The sequence below is a fragment of the Amblyomma maculatum genome, chromosome 1 (assembly GCF_055883805.1).
Source record: "Amblyomma maculatum isolate TAMU_Amacu chromosome 1, ASM5588380v1, whole genome shotgun sequence".
NCBI classification, from domain to species: Eukaryota; Metazoa; Arthropoda; class Arachnida; order Ixodida; family Ixodidae; genus Amblyomma; species Amblyomma maculatum.
The window spans coordinates 8386199-8403016 of record NC_139344.1 but is presented as its reverse complement, the minus strand read 5'-3'; the positions used below and the strand labels follow the sequence as shown (position 1 = coordinate 8403016).

The window sequence follows — 16818 nt, the reverse complement described above, 5'->3', positions numbered from 1 at the left end:
CTAATTTCTGTGATTTTTCAAGTAAACATAAAAAAAATACATAAAGTACCATCCCCAACGCTTTCCTTGGCCTCGCCGACTGTGGGCTTCTTTCCTTCATATATATATTGACTGTGAAAAGTAGGTAAAATGTAGGCTCTTGAAGCTGGGGTATAGGCACTCGTGTGTGACCTCAGGAAGTAGTTGAACGTATTGTACAGTACGTACCAGTGCGCACAAAAGTAAACGGAGCACGCTATTTCCTTCTAAATTTTTCGCGGAACGATTATAGTCCACGTATTTCTTGTTTTCAATGTCGATTTCTCGTTCAACGCTTCTGAAATATTTTCCAGAGACACAGTGGAAAATATCACGAGGTAAGCGCCTAGCTCACTTCACGTTATGGAGAGTGAGTCTGATTTATCCCCCTTTAATTATTCAACTTCAGCGCTTCTCGCCACTTATTCAGCGGCGCGAGTCGGGGATGCTATAGGCCTGCGCAGTGTACAAGGCCACCCTCTCTTAGTGTAAACAAGCGAGCGCTTATCAGCTGCTTTCAGATCTTCAGCATGGCGGAAGTAGAATGGTGGCGAAGGCTGGGCCCAAAAGCGGTTCAGCGGTACCGCAGCATAGCCACAGGTCGAGGGGCCAACCACTCAGATTAAGAAAGTGTATTACTACAAATTAAAAAGTGTCAATCAACATAAAAAGAATAGACATTTTGATAACCTCGCTTGTGAATGAGGTAAGACATTTTATAAATACATTATTCTTTTTTTTTTTTTTTTTTTCAAATCTTGCAACACTCTTATCGCCCCAGCCCCTTGATGTTGCATCGGTCAGAAGGCGCTGCCAGAGGTAACCAAGGCAACGGAGATAACGAAGCTGACGAAGCACGAAACGGTTTCTTATCGTTGTCTGCTGCTCGTCTGCTGTGGTGCGGGCCTTGGTGCGCCCGGGAAAGCGTAATTTAATTCGCAAGTGTGAAACTGTCCCTTTTGCGAAGATTTCGACGTCCTTGCTGGTCGCTGCTCTGTCGCCGTTTGGTGAGATTTAATATTTCCCTGCAGCCGTGTTTTTTTTTTTTTTTTTTCATCCCCTTCGTCGTGCGGGCAGTGCGAAGACTTTTTGCAGCAGTGTATTGCGCTTAGCGTTTTATCGCAAGATGAGCCCGCACAAAGTGAGGAAGCGATGCTCTGTGGCACGTTGCAACAGCGTGGACTCAACCGTCGATGTCTTACCGCTTCCCGGCTGACTTTCACCGGAGATCTGGAGGTTGCACTAAGACTCAATGTATTCCCTAAGGCTCCTGTGTTAAGCATGTTTGTTGATTCTAACGCTGTCTGGGCTGGTGCAACCTTGAATTTGCCTTGAAAACTGTTGTATAATTTCTGCCGAAGAATTTAAATGTGAAGAGTGATCCCAGTGCTCTATGCTCCACGTATGTTTTGATGCACCTACTAATTCATGACATTTTTATTTCAATTCCAGCTGTCATAGCTTTTTTTCTGTACATGCATGTTTCTTATCTGGTGATGTTTTGTGGCAGGCACTTCAAGCCTTTCCCATACCTTGACTGTGATCATTGAGATGATTAGCCCGCTTAAACGGCGCTACTGTTTGTGCTGTCATCGACATGCATTTTTATTGTTGTGATTTGTTGCTGTATTTTATTGGTTGATGCAATAAACCATGAATAATGAAAACCATAATTGTTCACTTCGTACACTCTGTTGCGAACTGGGCACGACTGCCCCGTTGCACCAGTGTTTCTGGACCGCACCTTACTGCGCTTAGGGACAAAGTAAATGGCCAAAGTACTTGCACGACTTGCAGCTGTATTTGTATTAAGAATTTGCATGCGTGGTCTCTATTTGGAAGTGTTGCTGCCTTTCTATGTCGCCACCTTTGCCAACCACTTTCATTGTGCTGGAGCAACTGCTTATAAACAAGGGCGTAAACAACAGAAACCCGAGTTCTTTTAGATGGCGAATGTTGACGCACGCTGAAAGGCAACAACCTTCAAAAGATGCAGGCTCTTCAATGCAACGTGGCGGTTAAAAAAAAAATCTTGTTTATAATTCGCGCCAAAGTGAACGTATGCCTGACGTCATTTGACGTCAGGGCACCCAAATTTTGATTGGTCGCTGGCTGGATCTAGCAACGTTGGTCGCTGGAGCCCATGAGCCGCCATGTTTTGTACATATGGGCGTCTATGGAGCCTTCGCTACCATAGTACATATACCTTGTCTTTAGTGCGTCCGGCCTAGCCACGCATCGATGCCAAGTGATCATTATCATCAGCAGCAGCAGCCAACGTTATGGTGGCTAGATGGGGAGGTGAGAGCATCGGCCGCCGTGGAGTGTAGCAAGCAATCATGCTTGCAGCGGTGGCGCTGTAGTCGGCACTTAGATCGCGCTCGCCCGGCGCCCGCACTCTGCCGCGCTTCGTGAACGAGGTAGTTTTGCCGGTTGTGTGTTGTTTTTGCGTCGAGGAGCCTGTGTTTGACTCTGTGATTCTTGCACATCATACGGACATAAATAGTTAATCAATAAGCGTGCAAAGTTAATTTAAACTGGAGGATAACAAGCTGAGCACTTTACGTAAATGTAGACGCCCAAGCCGGCACCTGAAAACACCGACGAGTAGGAAGCGTTTGTAAACAACTTTTATTCTGAGCTATATTTTTGCCCGTGAAAGATCAGGACAGGTTCATACATAAATAAGGTGCTTGTATTCTCTCGACTGTGAGCCCAGGTTCCATTAAAAAAAATTACACAGGACAGCACACAAGATTTTATTTTTGCAGCGGACAGTAAGAGTGCAAACCCAGCCGATAATTGAGCGAACAAGTAATGTTATGTAGCCTAAGAGCAGAACAAAAAAAATGTTTTGCCACGACATAGGCCGGCATAACCCGCGTCCAGTATCGCCTCCCCAAAAATACCCCCCCCCCCCCCCCCAGAAAAAAATTAGCACGGCGTGTGTGTGACAACAGCGTGTACCTGTCTAGTTTTGTTCTCTGCTTAAGTTTTATTAATACAGCTCATGGCTAATACCTGGATAACCAGAGCACAGGAATAAATTGACAGAGGACATTTTTTTTTTATCTGACCATCATCCTCTGTTTATTCCGTGTCAAAAACGCCCTTAAGAATGCTACAATGATTGTCGAAGACAAATTGCGTGCCTTGTCCTCGCTTTCAATCCGAGAAAACACAGTAGTCAGGGAACGTGGCAGTACAGCACAGGGATTTTATTTCAGGACCAGATACATGTGGTCAACCACTGTCAGTAAGAGTAAAATGGTGAGACTATAGCGTATTGGATAAAAACTCAGGAAATACAGTCACATGGAAGTGCAGTCAATGGGTTGAGAACTAATTTGTTCACTGAGAAAATTCCACAACGCATTCCTCATGTAACACGCCTGAGCTTGGGGTGACGCATTTTTTGCCTCTTCCCCATCCTTGACTTGTTCTCTGCTTGAAATATAAAATGAAGCCTTGTGAGAGCATAGAATTTTATGACTGTGTTCGTTACCTCGTTGTTGTGTTTGCCATAGCCAACCATGTTCAGCCTGTTCCTAGCCAAGCACGAGATTAAGTCCGTCAAGCTGTCTGCTTTTAACCTGTTGAAACTAAAACAATGCGTAAATGAGTCGTCCAGTTTTGCAATCAGTTCCTGAAGATCTGAAGACGGGTACAGCAGCCCACCTTTATCCATCTCCTGTGTCAAGCAAGCTTCCTCTGGAAGTTCTGAAGTGGCTGGCAGAAGTAATGCCTTCGAGCAGTCATCACACTTCGTTTTCTTCAACATCTTTCGAGCAACGTAGCCTGTGACATAGTAGGCGATCCGAGAGTCGCTCTTTAAAATTGTGGCATCATGGTCACTATTAAGTGACCAATATCATGCGGCTTATTAAAGCCGCATGATTCAAGTACCACATTGACTTCGTTTAGGCACCCAACATCCATAAGCTGGTCCAGTTTTCCTAGAATTTGTTTTTGCATTTTGCTGCTGCTAGAGAGCAAGCTGCATATCAGTGAAGGCGAAACATTGCCATTTGCTGGAGGTTTTGCTAGGCTACAAAATGACAATGAATTTACAGACAACAAGAATTGAGATGGAGTAGGGTGATCGTTACTCCCAGACATCTGCCTCAAGATACCAAATCTCTAATGGATCCTGACTCAGACGTGCGGTCAATAGATACTTGTAGCCGAGTTTTGTTCTGACATAATCGAGAATCGACAATGTGCTGGCGAGCGTCACACGAAGGCCTTCTGCAGTGCCAGGTGTGAGGAAGCCTAGCTTCCCAATCTGTGCCTCCCAAGCATCCAGGTAAGCAACAAAATCCTTCACCTCAGTATGACTTGTTGACCCGATGCGCATGGCGCCACTACACCTTGATGTCATAGCTGCAACAAATTTCGACATCCGTCGTACGAAGGAAGAATTCTGTTGCAAAACAAGAGCCATGGCCGCATATCTTTTCGATGTCATCACAGTAGACGTACAATCCCCTGAGCACCTCATCACTAAAAAGTGAAAAGGCGAAGTTCACTTTCATTTTTTCAAACCCATTCGGTTCAATTACCGCCCTAGTCACATGAGGCATCGTTTTAAGCCTCACAGCATCCCGGTTGTCACACGTCTAAGCTTCCTTTATGACATCCATTCGGACATATCCTTCCGGTATATGAAGGCCTGTGGATAAAACAAGTTACGCACACATTTAACCATGTGAGGGAAGTCTGATAAAAAGTGCAAACTTCTATGGTCATTTGCAGGGTGCTGAACCTTGCACACCGTTTTGTCAGCTGTTGCTTTTATACCAAATGACCGCCACATGCTGCGATTCCAGGATGCAGCATCCGTGGTTACAAAATCCACGAACAGGCCAAACTTTTATGCTGCCAACGTGGCGTCAATGACGATTTTTGGAAAGGACATCTGCCTTCACATTACTGTGGGACCCAAAGACGCCAAGAATCTGTTGAAAGTTGCCGGAAAATGGCTGGAAGAGTACTACCAGACCATGGTCGCAGGTCTCCGTGCTCTGGTCCGGGGTGGTATAGGCTCCCAGATCCACGAAGCCTTCAATAAGCCCACTGCTTGTTACTTTCAGGCACTCCAACAACTTTATCTCATCAATGGAGATGCCTCCATGCCTCTGAAATTCGCTCATGTCTTTGGTCTTTTCTTCGATTGCTGCAAAAACATTCTCATTCAGACCGAAAGAGCTCTTATATCCCTTCATGTACCTGAGCAAACAGCTCTTGCTGGGAAGCACCATTATATTGTGCCTGCGAATGTGTTCGTACAGCTTGGGACTTTTTATCCTCATTAGGACGCACTCTAACCCCCACTCCTGACTGTATTTCATTCCTTGCGTTCCTTTTCTTTTGGAAGCGTGAAAGCATGCTTGCACTTGCTGCCGCTGTTTTTCAGGTAGTCCAGTGAGGCTCTGTTCAAGCTTCTCTTCGGAAATAGTGGCATTGTCTTTCTTCATCTTTGGAATTGTGGTTTGAAGTTTACCAACCTTTGCCTTTTCGCGACGGAGCTGCAGGTTGCGTCTGACGAGTTTTTCGACGCGCTCGCTGCAGAAACTACTGTCTTCTTCCTCTTATAACAGGCTTGGTTCACCAACAGCCTCCTAAAGTATCTGCACTGCACACATGGCCTCTCATCTTGCGATACCCCAGGACAATTTTTGCTGTGCAGCCTGTTTCCGTGCAGCCTATAATTAGCTTGGTCGTGGCTACGACGCTGTTCACTTGGCGCCAAGCTCTGCTCAAGCCCAGGAAACACACACATTTGGTCAACAGAGCGAAGAAGATTTTCGACAGCTTCGGTATCAAGCACATCGACTTTCTTCAGAGTTGCGCCTTGCACGAACACGATGCAGTGATAGTGCGTATCCTGTGCCGAGCACAACACAAGCTTCCTAAAGCAAACACTGTCACCCTCAAGCACACAAACACTAAATGCACGTGTTCTTGGTGCTTCCGCAACGAAGTTTCTGGACCAGCATGGACGTGGAAGCTTTTATCTTTCAAGTGGCCTAACTTTTCCACGGTGCACGCATCACGAAGCACTGTTGGGTCGTCTACGCCCACGTTTTCGTCTGTACTGTCAGCCCCGAAAACAGCAGATGCACAGGACGTACCGTCGTTTCCTTTCATTCGTTTGCCGAGCACTTCTCCTCTTGACGTCCTCCACTTCCTCTTTTGAGGCAACTTCTTCGACAAATACGTGGGTGTGTTCGGAAAAAGTGTCGGTACTGCGTCCTCAGTGAGGCATGGTCGGCCGCGGGGAATCTTTACGACCTCACCATTTACAACGTGGGTGTAGTCACGCTCGATGAATCTTTGCTCAAAGTGCAACTCACATAGCACCGATGTCTTGTCCAGGTGTTTGTCTGCTCGTGAAATCGCCCGCTGCCACACTTTGAGCCTTTGGTCATCACTTGGCGCAGCAAAGGTAGATACCTACGTGCCATTCTTCCTGGCGGAGACGTACCCTGAAGTGCAGCCGGGGGCGAAACTGTGCGTTTGACGCTTAGGACGTTTTTCCATTGCCACGCTTGCGCTTATGGCACGTTAAGGCTACACTGCACAAACGAAATCATAATCGATAGCACACAAACGCCCAGACCAGCCTCAAAGAACGGCGCGCACAGCCAGTCAACCACAGAAAAGTGATTCGGCCGGTGCAGAACGGCGGGGAGGAGAGATTTAAGTTGCAGCGCGCGCGCCACTTGTCGCTAGCGTGAATGACTGCGACATGCGCGGGCCGGCGCGATGCTCTCACCTCCCCATCTAGCCAACGTTACTAGAACTTCAAAACTCCCCGCCTCCGCTGTACATCGCGGGAGGCGCCCGGCGCCTTTCCCGGGTTGGTGGCGCGGCGGTCGATATCGGCTCCTGACTGACGCCTTGGAGCGGCAGTGAAAGCTGGGGTATAGCATTTTCGAAGTGATAATTTGTTTGAAGCAATAATGCGATTGGCTTTTTGTCTGTTTTTTTTTTTTTTCAATAGCTGCAACTTTCATAGTCACAAAACGGTTACGAACTAATGCAAAACCTTGCAAGCAGCTATTTTTAAGGTGCAGCAGCCCGCGCGCGGGATGTTTGTCTGGTTTTTGCTAACAGGGAAGACTAAACATTTGTGGTATATTTTGTGCGATTTGTACGAAAAATCAAACGCCCACGCCTACATTTCAGAAACTAGTTATGTGCGCATGCTTTAATTAAGACAAGTTGTCTAGATGTCAAAAAGCTTCGAGATCAGGCTTTGTAATATTTTCCCAGCCACATTTGGCAATTGGAAACGCGAAGTATCAGAATAGCGGCACGAACAACTGCCGGTCGTGCAATCAATAAGGACTATTCCCTGTTTTTAGTTATTGTTGATTAAGCAATCTGAAATAAAGTGAGCGTGCATGCGTATTGATCAATGGGCAATTTTAATGCGTAGTTTTACTTGTTTATTACCCACCGTGTACGGAAAGTATGTATAGAATGTGTCTGCAGTTGCTGTGTAGCTTATGTTGATGTGATTGCATTCGACTAATTTAATTCTCCGTTATTACCCTGTAATTAGTAAATTGGGACTATATTGAACGCTACATTGTTTAAGTACTACATTGTTATGACTTTGTAAAGTGTATACTTTCGCTGGACTATGCGTAGGACTTATTTAGTTATCCGTGATTAAAATGTATACCTTCATGCTGCAGCATCAAATCCTGTATCGTTATATAGCATGACTAAACTAACTCCACTTCTGTATTGATTATCCTAATTAGTGAATTGTGAATAAATGCAAACGTTACGCTACGCAATCAAATCATATATCTTTGGACTGCTTGTATTGAGTTCGATTGCACCACTGATTGTACTAAGGGACTGATTGCGATAAGGGACAAGGCGGGCAACGTCTCACGAATTTGGACAAGATAGTCAAAGTAGCCGAGGAGTTCTATACAGATCTCTACAGTAGCCAAAGTAGTCAGGACCGTAATGAAATTGGCGGTAGGGAAAAACAAAGCATTAGAAACTATGAAAAGGGGGAAATCAGCTGGAGAGGATCAGATAACTAAAGATTTGTTGAAGGACGGAGGGGATATCATGCTAGAAAAACTGGCCACCCTGTATACGTAGTGTCTGGTGTCATCGACGGTACCGGAACCATGGAAGAATGCAAACATTATCCTCATTCATAAGAAAGGGGACTCTAAGGACCTTAAAAATTATAGACTAATCAGCTTACTGTCTGTTACGTATAAGGTATTTTAGTATATACCTTATACGTAACACGCGTAATATACGTAATCGCTAATAGAATCAGAACAACCTTAGACTGCAATCAAGCAAAGGATCAAGCAGGTTTTCGGAAACGGTACTCTACTATCGATCATATCCATACCATGAATCAAGTGATAGAAAAATGATCGGAATATAGCCAGCCATTATACATAGCATTCATTGATTACGAAAAAGCATTTGTCTCAGTTGAAACCTCGGCGGTGATGCAGGCATTGCGAAATCAGGGGGTAGATTGCACTAAACATGCCCTCAGGCAAGTTGGTGTTGTGTTTTGCTGTGAACAGAAAGCGCGGCAACTTGGAGAGGAATGGAAGCGTAGACAAACGCAGGCGACTGCGCTGCGTACGTCTTCTTTTTTGTTTGTTTTTTCTCTTCAGGTTGTCGCGCTAAACTCTTCACACCGCACACTGCTTTATTATTTTCAGAATTGTAGGAATATAACGGTACCCGATTAGCGTGGGCGGGTCTTTGAGCGCGCGCTTTAGTCTTCCATTGACTTACTGTGCATAGTACCACGAAAAGGGGCCTTCAAGCACGAAAAGGACTCACGGAAGTACGCACACTTCAAAAATGAACTTACGGGCAGGTTTAATAAAGTGGTTTGTATTAGAGCACTACATGGGCTCGGGCCGAGCCTGAAAATGGCTGTTTTGCCAGGCCCGGGCGTGGCTAGGGCCTGAAGTTGTGGACCTAGGCCAGGCTAGAGCTAGCTGGGTAGTCTTTTTTCGGAAATGAAGGAATCTCGGCATTAAAATCGTTCAAGTGGTTTATTCATAAACCACTAAATGTACATTTTCTAACGCCGATTGAGGTTAATCTCATTTGTAGACCGGTTTTAATCAGCGGCATTGGTTTGCCCAAGTTACTTTGGGCGCTCACGCCTGTTCAATGACCCAAACGAATAAGTTAAAAAGAAAAAGCGCAAAACCCTGCAGCGCGCTCTTCTATGTTACAGGTCTTATGGACCACTGCAATGCATGACACAAGCCTCGTTTACAACTTCCACTTATTCCGTGGGCCCAGGATGTCGCCCCACCTGGGGGCCACACAGGACCCACCTACCCTAATTCACAACATTGGTTCAAATCAACTTGTTTCTCACTCTCTCTTTCTCTCTCTCTCTCTCTCTCTCTCTCTATATATATATATATATATATATATATATATATATATATATATATATATATATATATATATATATATATATATATATTTAACATACTTGGCCGCTTAAAAAATTATAGAGCGAAGGGCAGGCTTCATCTAAAGAAACATTTTATTGGACTCGACGTTTCGACCAGAAGCTGGCCTTCATCAGGAGTGTGAATGCAAGCCATGGGGGTAGGTTCTATAGACAAGCGTCAGCCCGTGACGTCAGTGGAGATGCGGCGGCGCTGGCGACAGCAGTGACTTTCGTGGTGTAGGCAAAAGCATAGGATGTCTGCATTGGATGCGCGGCGCTTGCTGCGTTTTCGAGCATTATTCCCGATATTCCTGCAATGTGTGGTGCGGTTGGTTGCACCAGAAAGCACAAAAAAGAAAGTGGTACCTGTTTTCACTTGTTTCTCGCGGTCGGATGAAGATGAGAGCGAATGACAGAGGCATTGCCTTGGCAGCTAACGTGCGTTGCACTTCTGCTCTGCAACTTGACCAGTTCGTTTGAAACTCTTAATTGCCGTGATTGTTTTTCGGCCACACGACGAATAGTGCAATAACAAACGCCTGCAGCTCGTTCACGTTTCGGTGTATATACTACCAGGCTATAAGAAGTTTAGGCTTGATATTCCGTGCGCGTATGACGGTTAGCAGGAAGAACCGTGGTTACAGGAAACCGTCATCTCGCCGCTGCCACACGGGGATTAGGCCCACCGTTCGGTGGTTTGACAGCGATCACGTGGTTTCCAAATAGACAACCAAATTGCCATTAATTTATTACAATAAACGACTTAATAACACTACACGGTAACGTTTTTATCCACAAGGTCTATGCACGTTGGGCAGCTACACGTGAATGGCTATAGGGCCCTTCGTCCATGGCTTGCAGGCCAGCGTTGAGGTCGGCAGCAATCGCCGCATAAATGCGTGCGTTTCTCGTACAGGCCCGCAAAGCATGGAGCCTCTCCTCCCACAGCCGTATTAAAATCATCGTTGCTTCATGCGACCACAGAAGTCTCGTAGCTGCCGCCGGAGATGCCAGAGATGCAGGAGGCACAACGCACGTACCACTCAGAGACGCCGCCATCTTTACTCTGGTTCACGGTTTGAGCGATGAAACCGAGGTTGCCAAGCTCGGTTCGCGCCAACCGTAGTTAGCGGGCTAACCGCGTTCGGTTCCGCCGTGTGAACAACCGTAACCGCGGTTACCGATAACTACGGTTATCGTAACCGCGGTTAAGCATGCCCGTGTGACAAGGGTATTATAGTTCGACTGCAGCGCTACTCGCCGCGCAATGCAGCGGCGGCGCCGCGTGGCGCTCCGGTTATAGTAACGGTTCTAGTAACTGGTTCTTGTAACGTTTGCACCAGCAGCAGCCGGACTATACCCACCGCGGGGCCAAGGCCTCTCCCATACTCCTCCAATTAACCCGGTCCTCTACAGCTACACCCACTTTACCCATGCGAACTTCTTAACCTTATGCGCCCACCTAACTTTTTGCCGCCCTCTGCTACACTTTCCTTCCCTTGGAATCCAATTCGTTACCCTAAGCGACCATCGGTTATTCACTCTACGCACTGCATGCCCTGCCCATGCCCATTTCTTCTTGATTTCCACTAGGATGTCATTAACTCGAGCTATTTTTCTGACCCACACTGCGCGCTTCCTATCTCTTAACGTTAAAGCGACCATTTTTCGTTTCGTTGCCCTCTGAGTTGTCCTCAACTTAAGTAGAACCCTTTTTGTTAGCCTCCACGTTTCAGCCGTATAGGTGAGTACAGGTAAGATGCAACTGTTGTATACAGTTTTCTCTTGAGCGATGCCGGTAAGCTACTAGTCATAATCTGTGAATACTTGCCAAATGTGCTCCATCACAACCTTGTTCTCCTAATTATTTCCCTTTCATGGTCTGGATCTGCGCTTTACGCTTATTGATTAGTTTTGATATCTCGTTCAGTTCTATCCTGTCGGTTTGATTGCAAGCTGTCAAACTTTGTTGTTTGTTAATTAAATATTTCGTCTCCCTAGGTAGTTGACTGGTATCCTCTCTAAATATATCCTAGCGCCTACTTCTACCGCTGACTCAGTAATTATATCTCTGAAATTATTGTTCATTGCTTCTGGGGTAATGTCGCCATCCTCGGTTAGAGCTGAATATCTATTCTGTAGCGAGATCCTGAATTTGCCTGCCCTCCCCCTCACAGCAAATTTATAATTGATGGATTTCTTTCGTAATAATCTGTTCCGTTCTCTCTTCAGATCTAGACTAATTCGATACCTTACCATCCTGTGGTCACTGCATCGCACGTTTCCAATTTACTTTACACCCTGCCTAATGCTGGTGTTAGACCACTGTATGAAGTCCACTTCATTTTTAGTCTCCCCTTCAGGGCTTTTTCATGTATACTTACGGTTCCTCCGTTTGCTGAAGAAGGTATTCATGCTTCTTAAGTTACTGCACTCTGCAAACTCAACTAGCAACTTCTTCTTGCTATTCCTGGAGCAAATTCCATAGTCACACCACTGCCTGGTCTCCAGCCTGCGTTTTCCCTACCTTAGGATAGAAGTCACCCATTAGTAAAGTATACTGCATCTTTACTTTCCAATTTACTTCCCATTGCCAATTTTACACCTTCGTAGAAGCTTTCAACTGCGTGATCATCATGACTACATGTACAACCTACATGTAGTACAACAAGCCTGTACAACCTTGAATTTATACAGCGTATGAAGCTTAATTGCGGTGCTTGCCACTCTCTCATTAATGCTATAGAATTCCTCTATATTGCCAGCTATATCCTTGTTGACAAGGAACCCTACCCCCAAATCTCGTCTTTCCGGTAAACCTCGATAACACAATGCATGTCCACCCTTCAATAGAGTATATATCTCATTTGGCCTCCTAACTTCACTAAGCCCTATGACATCCCATTTCATACCTTCTAATTCCTGTAGCAGTATATGCTAAGCTACCCTCACTAGCTGGGGTTTTAGCGTTGAACGTTGTTTGGTCAGTTTCCAATGGCGGCCTATCGCGGAGTAATAAGCTCTGCAAATCACCAATTTCAGGTCGCTGATTTTCTATGTGCGTGCGCCAGTTTGCTTCCGCATGCGGCTGTAACAAAAGCGACGACCTTCGAAGAGAGCGGCCATTTGCTTGCGTGTTCCTCATAAGAGTCACCATTCCACCTTTGCAAAGGCTTTAAGGATTTGAGCTGCGACTGCTGCTCTGGCTCATAGCAACATGAAGTGAAAACGACAAGACTTATTAAAGAGATGCTCATATGCCCTCCATCGAGAGTCGTTGGCACGCGCTTTACTATTTCAAGCAAAATCATGGAAAGGTACGTTGTATTTATCGCGTGTAAAGTCAACAACGCATCGCGAATGAAGGAGTTGCGCCGACGATTGATCTCCACTGCTAATGAGTATTTTTGCGTGTTTGTCTGTTAATGCCACATTTGGTCCTTAAGTATGGGAAATCGGGATTTGTTCGTCATCGCTGGACTCGCATATGCAACAGTTGATAACATTGGACGTTATCGTGAGCTGGTGCGGAGGTTGCTAGAGACCAATAGACGCGTTTTATTATCTTATTGTTAGTAGTATATATGAACTCTCAACCACTAATGATAACCCAAGATAACATTGCTGTGCTGTTGGATAGGAAAAAAAAAATTCATGCAGCGAACTCAAAAGAAAAGTTTCACTAATAGCTAAAGACAACTGTGTGACATTCTGAATATCGTCTTTCGGCATTCAGAAACACAGGAATATAAATAAGAGCTTACAATTTCGTACGAGGTATCTGCATTTACATAGTACGCCTTGCTATTTAAAGCCAGCCATTGGTATTTTCGAGCTCAATCCAAATTAACCATCGCAAATTAACCATCCTCCAGAGGAAGTCGTATTAATGTCTGTCATTTTAAGTGCGTATTAAAAACAGTTGCTTGTATTACTCTGAAGGGCGAGTCTTGGAACAAAGTTCGTACGAATTTAGCAAACATGCCAAAATTCCCAATATTCCGGAAACTGCGCATTCGTTGTATGGCATTATATTTCAGCAAATACCCGATTAAACTACATCTTTGAAATTTGCCCCTAAGTTTATGTCCGAAAGTTTTCCTCGTGAACATGAAATGCTTCCAGCTCCCGTTGTCGGTGAGCTTAAGATGATGTCGATCCAAAACCTATAGCCAACATCTGGACACCAATTGTCCGTTATCCAGGAGACAAACCGTAACCACCCGGAAACCGAACAAGAATTAATGAGACGAGTTCTGCGCTCTCTAACCCTCCTACAGAATCTTTGCCTATCAGAGACTTCTGAGGGGTGCAGGACGGTCTGGATCTGAACTAGCTGGGTCATATGTCAACGGTGAAACTACATCCGAACGGGAAAACTCTATAAGATAATACGACATGAGGTTGGAACAATGAAACAACAGCCGCACGGAAAAGTACCACGAGAGAACACGACAAGAGGCTGTGATAGGCCGAGCACCCCAAAAAACCTGACGTCTTCATCCGATGGCGTCTTCTTCCTGATACAGGGCGAAAGCAATCTTGCCCGGTACTGTGCAGTAACAACCAGAAATGATAAAGGTTGGGACAGATGTTAAGAAGAGAGGTAGGAAACAGGGCCACTCTGCGCGTAACAGCGGATTCCGCGCCGTCGCCAAGGGTAGTGCCGTGGTACCACACGCTCCCGCCAGTGCAAGACAGCTCTATGCCGGCGGTCGAGGCGGCAGCAGTTTCAAGCGCGTTCGGGACCCGTATTTGGAATCATATCTACTACGGTGATGCGGCGTCAGCTCATGGCGTTTCCACCTTTGGCAGGCGGATGTGTACATACACGCTCGGGGAACCCACTTACGCGCTGATTTTTCTATAGTCTTTTCGGGCTTGCGTCGCGTCGTGGCCACGTACGCTTCTGCATCGCTGTGCATTTAAATGAAGTGACAGCTGCTAATCCCGAGCGTTGAGCTTCATGAAAGGAGAGGTAGGAGGCGTCTTCCATAAAGCGATCGCTTTACTGGTTATGCGCCCCAATAGAACACTATCTGCCCCAGTCGACAATGTGCTATGCCTGTAACAATTTCATTATTACATCTACTTTCGATTACAGGGGCAGGCAATATTTTTGTTTTTGCTGTTTTTTCTGACAGAAGGAAAGACAACTATGTCAGAGCCATTGTTTTTTTTTTTTTTTTTTTTTTTTTTTTTTTTGCTCACTGCGAACGCAGGGGCGAAGGAGAGGACGGAATGACAGGCAGCGGAATTTTCAATGCCAACCATTCAAGTTTATTATCCACTCGAAGGCTTCAATACACTCAACAACTTGAAATATTAATTCTGACTCTCCTGAAAACTACAAATGACAGTTGGAAGCACTTCAACACACAGTCCACAAAGCCGAAGGCGTACTCGGCTCGCTTTAGCAACTCCTAGCGGCTCATATGTCACCCTCCACTGTGCACTATCTTGGCTGGCGGCGTTACGATTTTGATTCACATGAAGCGCCATGTTTTTCCCCTCCTCAGGGCATCGCTACAAGCGATGCTTTGTAAGCATATGCATCTGTACAGCTCCCGCGGGAGCTTTCTCAAATCCTTACATATCAAGTGAGGATCCCATCGCTTTAGCCCATTTGGCTGACGCACGGGGCTCTTTCGTGTCGCATTGAAAGATCTGTCGAGACAGAGACCCATTTAAGCATTAGGGTGTGGTGTCATATTTTCACAGAAAGGATGATACTGCAGTGCGTCATTCGCTATGGTGCTGTATACAGAGAGCTTGCGCCTGTATATAGCGCAGTTCAATCCCAGTTGTCTCTTATTACCTCGAAGCGAGAGGCCAAAGAAAGAGCGACAACCCTCAATGTTTTTTACACTGTTCCTAAGAAGCTGCGGAGCCTACACGTAGGCCACAGCCCTTTCTTCATGATAGCTGTCCGATAACAACCAGGTCGAAAACAGAAACCGTAATTGTTATCGCCGACATGAAACAATAACCACGGCGGCGTAAACAATCATTAGCAGCTGTCACAAAGAACCAATTAGAAAAAACGAACAAAGAAAAACGAATTTCCACTTACCAATATCCTGGCAAAGCGCCAATCTAGAGCAGAACACAACCGCCAGGACGAGAAACCATGGAGGCATCATGCTTTTGGGGAATTCGGGCGCCGTGAAGAGCGCCTAAAGGGTCATTCGCGAATGCGAGCCGTGTTTGAGACAGCTTCTTGGGCTTTGCGTCAAGGGACGGTCTGCGATACTGGGCATGGAAACTTAACTCCTCCCCTCGGCGTCGAGATAGCGAATACCCAAGGAGATGGCAACGCCTTGCCGGCTCTCATTTCAGACAGTTGGTTCCGCTTTTGAGGCGAGCAACTTTTACCTAGGAGTACACGGCCGCCACTGTTAAGACGCGGAAAGTTTTAAAGGAGCGCTCTGTCGGGCTTGAAAAAAATAGGCGCCTTTGAAGAAACAAGGGCAGAACTGATGAGAACTCGCAGAATAATGTTAACGTTCATCAAAGACGATATCAAGCTAAGCGCGTTCGTGTTATTACCCGTGTGGCAAAAATGAAGAATTGCTCCAAGGGAAAATGTGCATTCCAAGCACCACGGAGCCTTCATGTGAGATATCGTCAATGAGGGCGAAAAAATTATTACCCATGGCATCAACGGCAATCGTTGGGTAACAAATGTTCAGAGACCTCGCGCTCTGCTTAAACGCAAATTTGGGATTAGATGTGCTAGCTTCGTTCAGAACTCCAGACTTGATAAACATTTGTTTTCATGTCCGCGAATACGTGGCGGCAAGGGTAGTTGGAATGGTACGACCTTTTCCTCGTAATCTCCTCCTCCTCCCGTCATGGTGAGCCACCCTACCCACAACTTCTGAACAATGAAATTTTTTTTATTTTTCAGCAGGATGTTGTCTATGTACGGTTCTACGCCTATCATGAGATTTGACCATAAAAATCAATATATCCGGCTATCTTTCCTTGGAACTCTTAGTTTTCTTCTATTTATTGCCCAAAACGCGCAATAGTGGTTTCTTGTGGCAGCCTTAGCTACTTGTGGCGACAGCAGCAGAAACTTTAAAATATTTTGCAACGCATCGGATGCTTAGAGCATTCCCATCAACGTGTGCATAACAGTATTCTACAGCTGCCTCCCAATTAAAAAGGGATGTCCAAGGAAGTTGGATTTGGGTGACTGAGGAGCTCTATTGAGTTTGAATGCTAAATACGAATTCACGAATATTCCGAGGCCACTCAGGTAAAAACGCGTTATATGGTATTGTTACTGATCGCCGACTGAGACATATGGCACTTTC

General features: G+C 45.7%; 1 protein-coding gene across 1 annotated transcript in view; it reads right to left on the bottom strand.

Moving 5' to 3' along the window:
• The window catches only part of LOC146201605 (uncharacterized), a 51519-nt gene extending 35799 nt beyond the window's left edge, over positions 1-15720 (bottom strand). Inside the window, exon 1 of the mRNA XM_084598675.1 lies at positions 15570-15720. Coding sequence (XP_084454801.1) covers positions 15570-15639 — 70 coding nt within the window. The 5' untranslated portion in view covers positions 15640-15720. The remainder of the gene's footprint in view (positions 1-15569) is intronic.
• Between the last annotated feature and the right edge of the window lie 1098 nt (positions 15721-16818).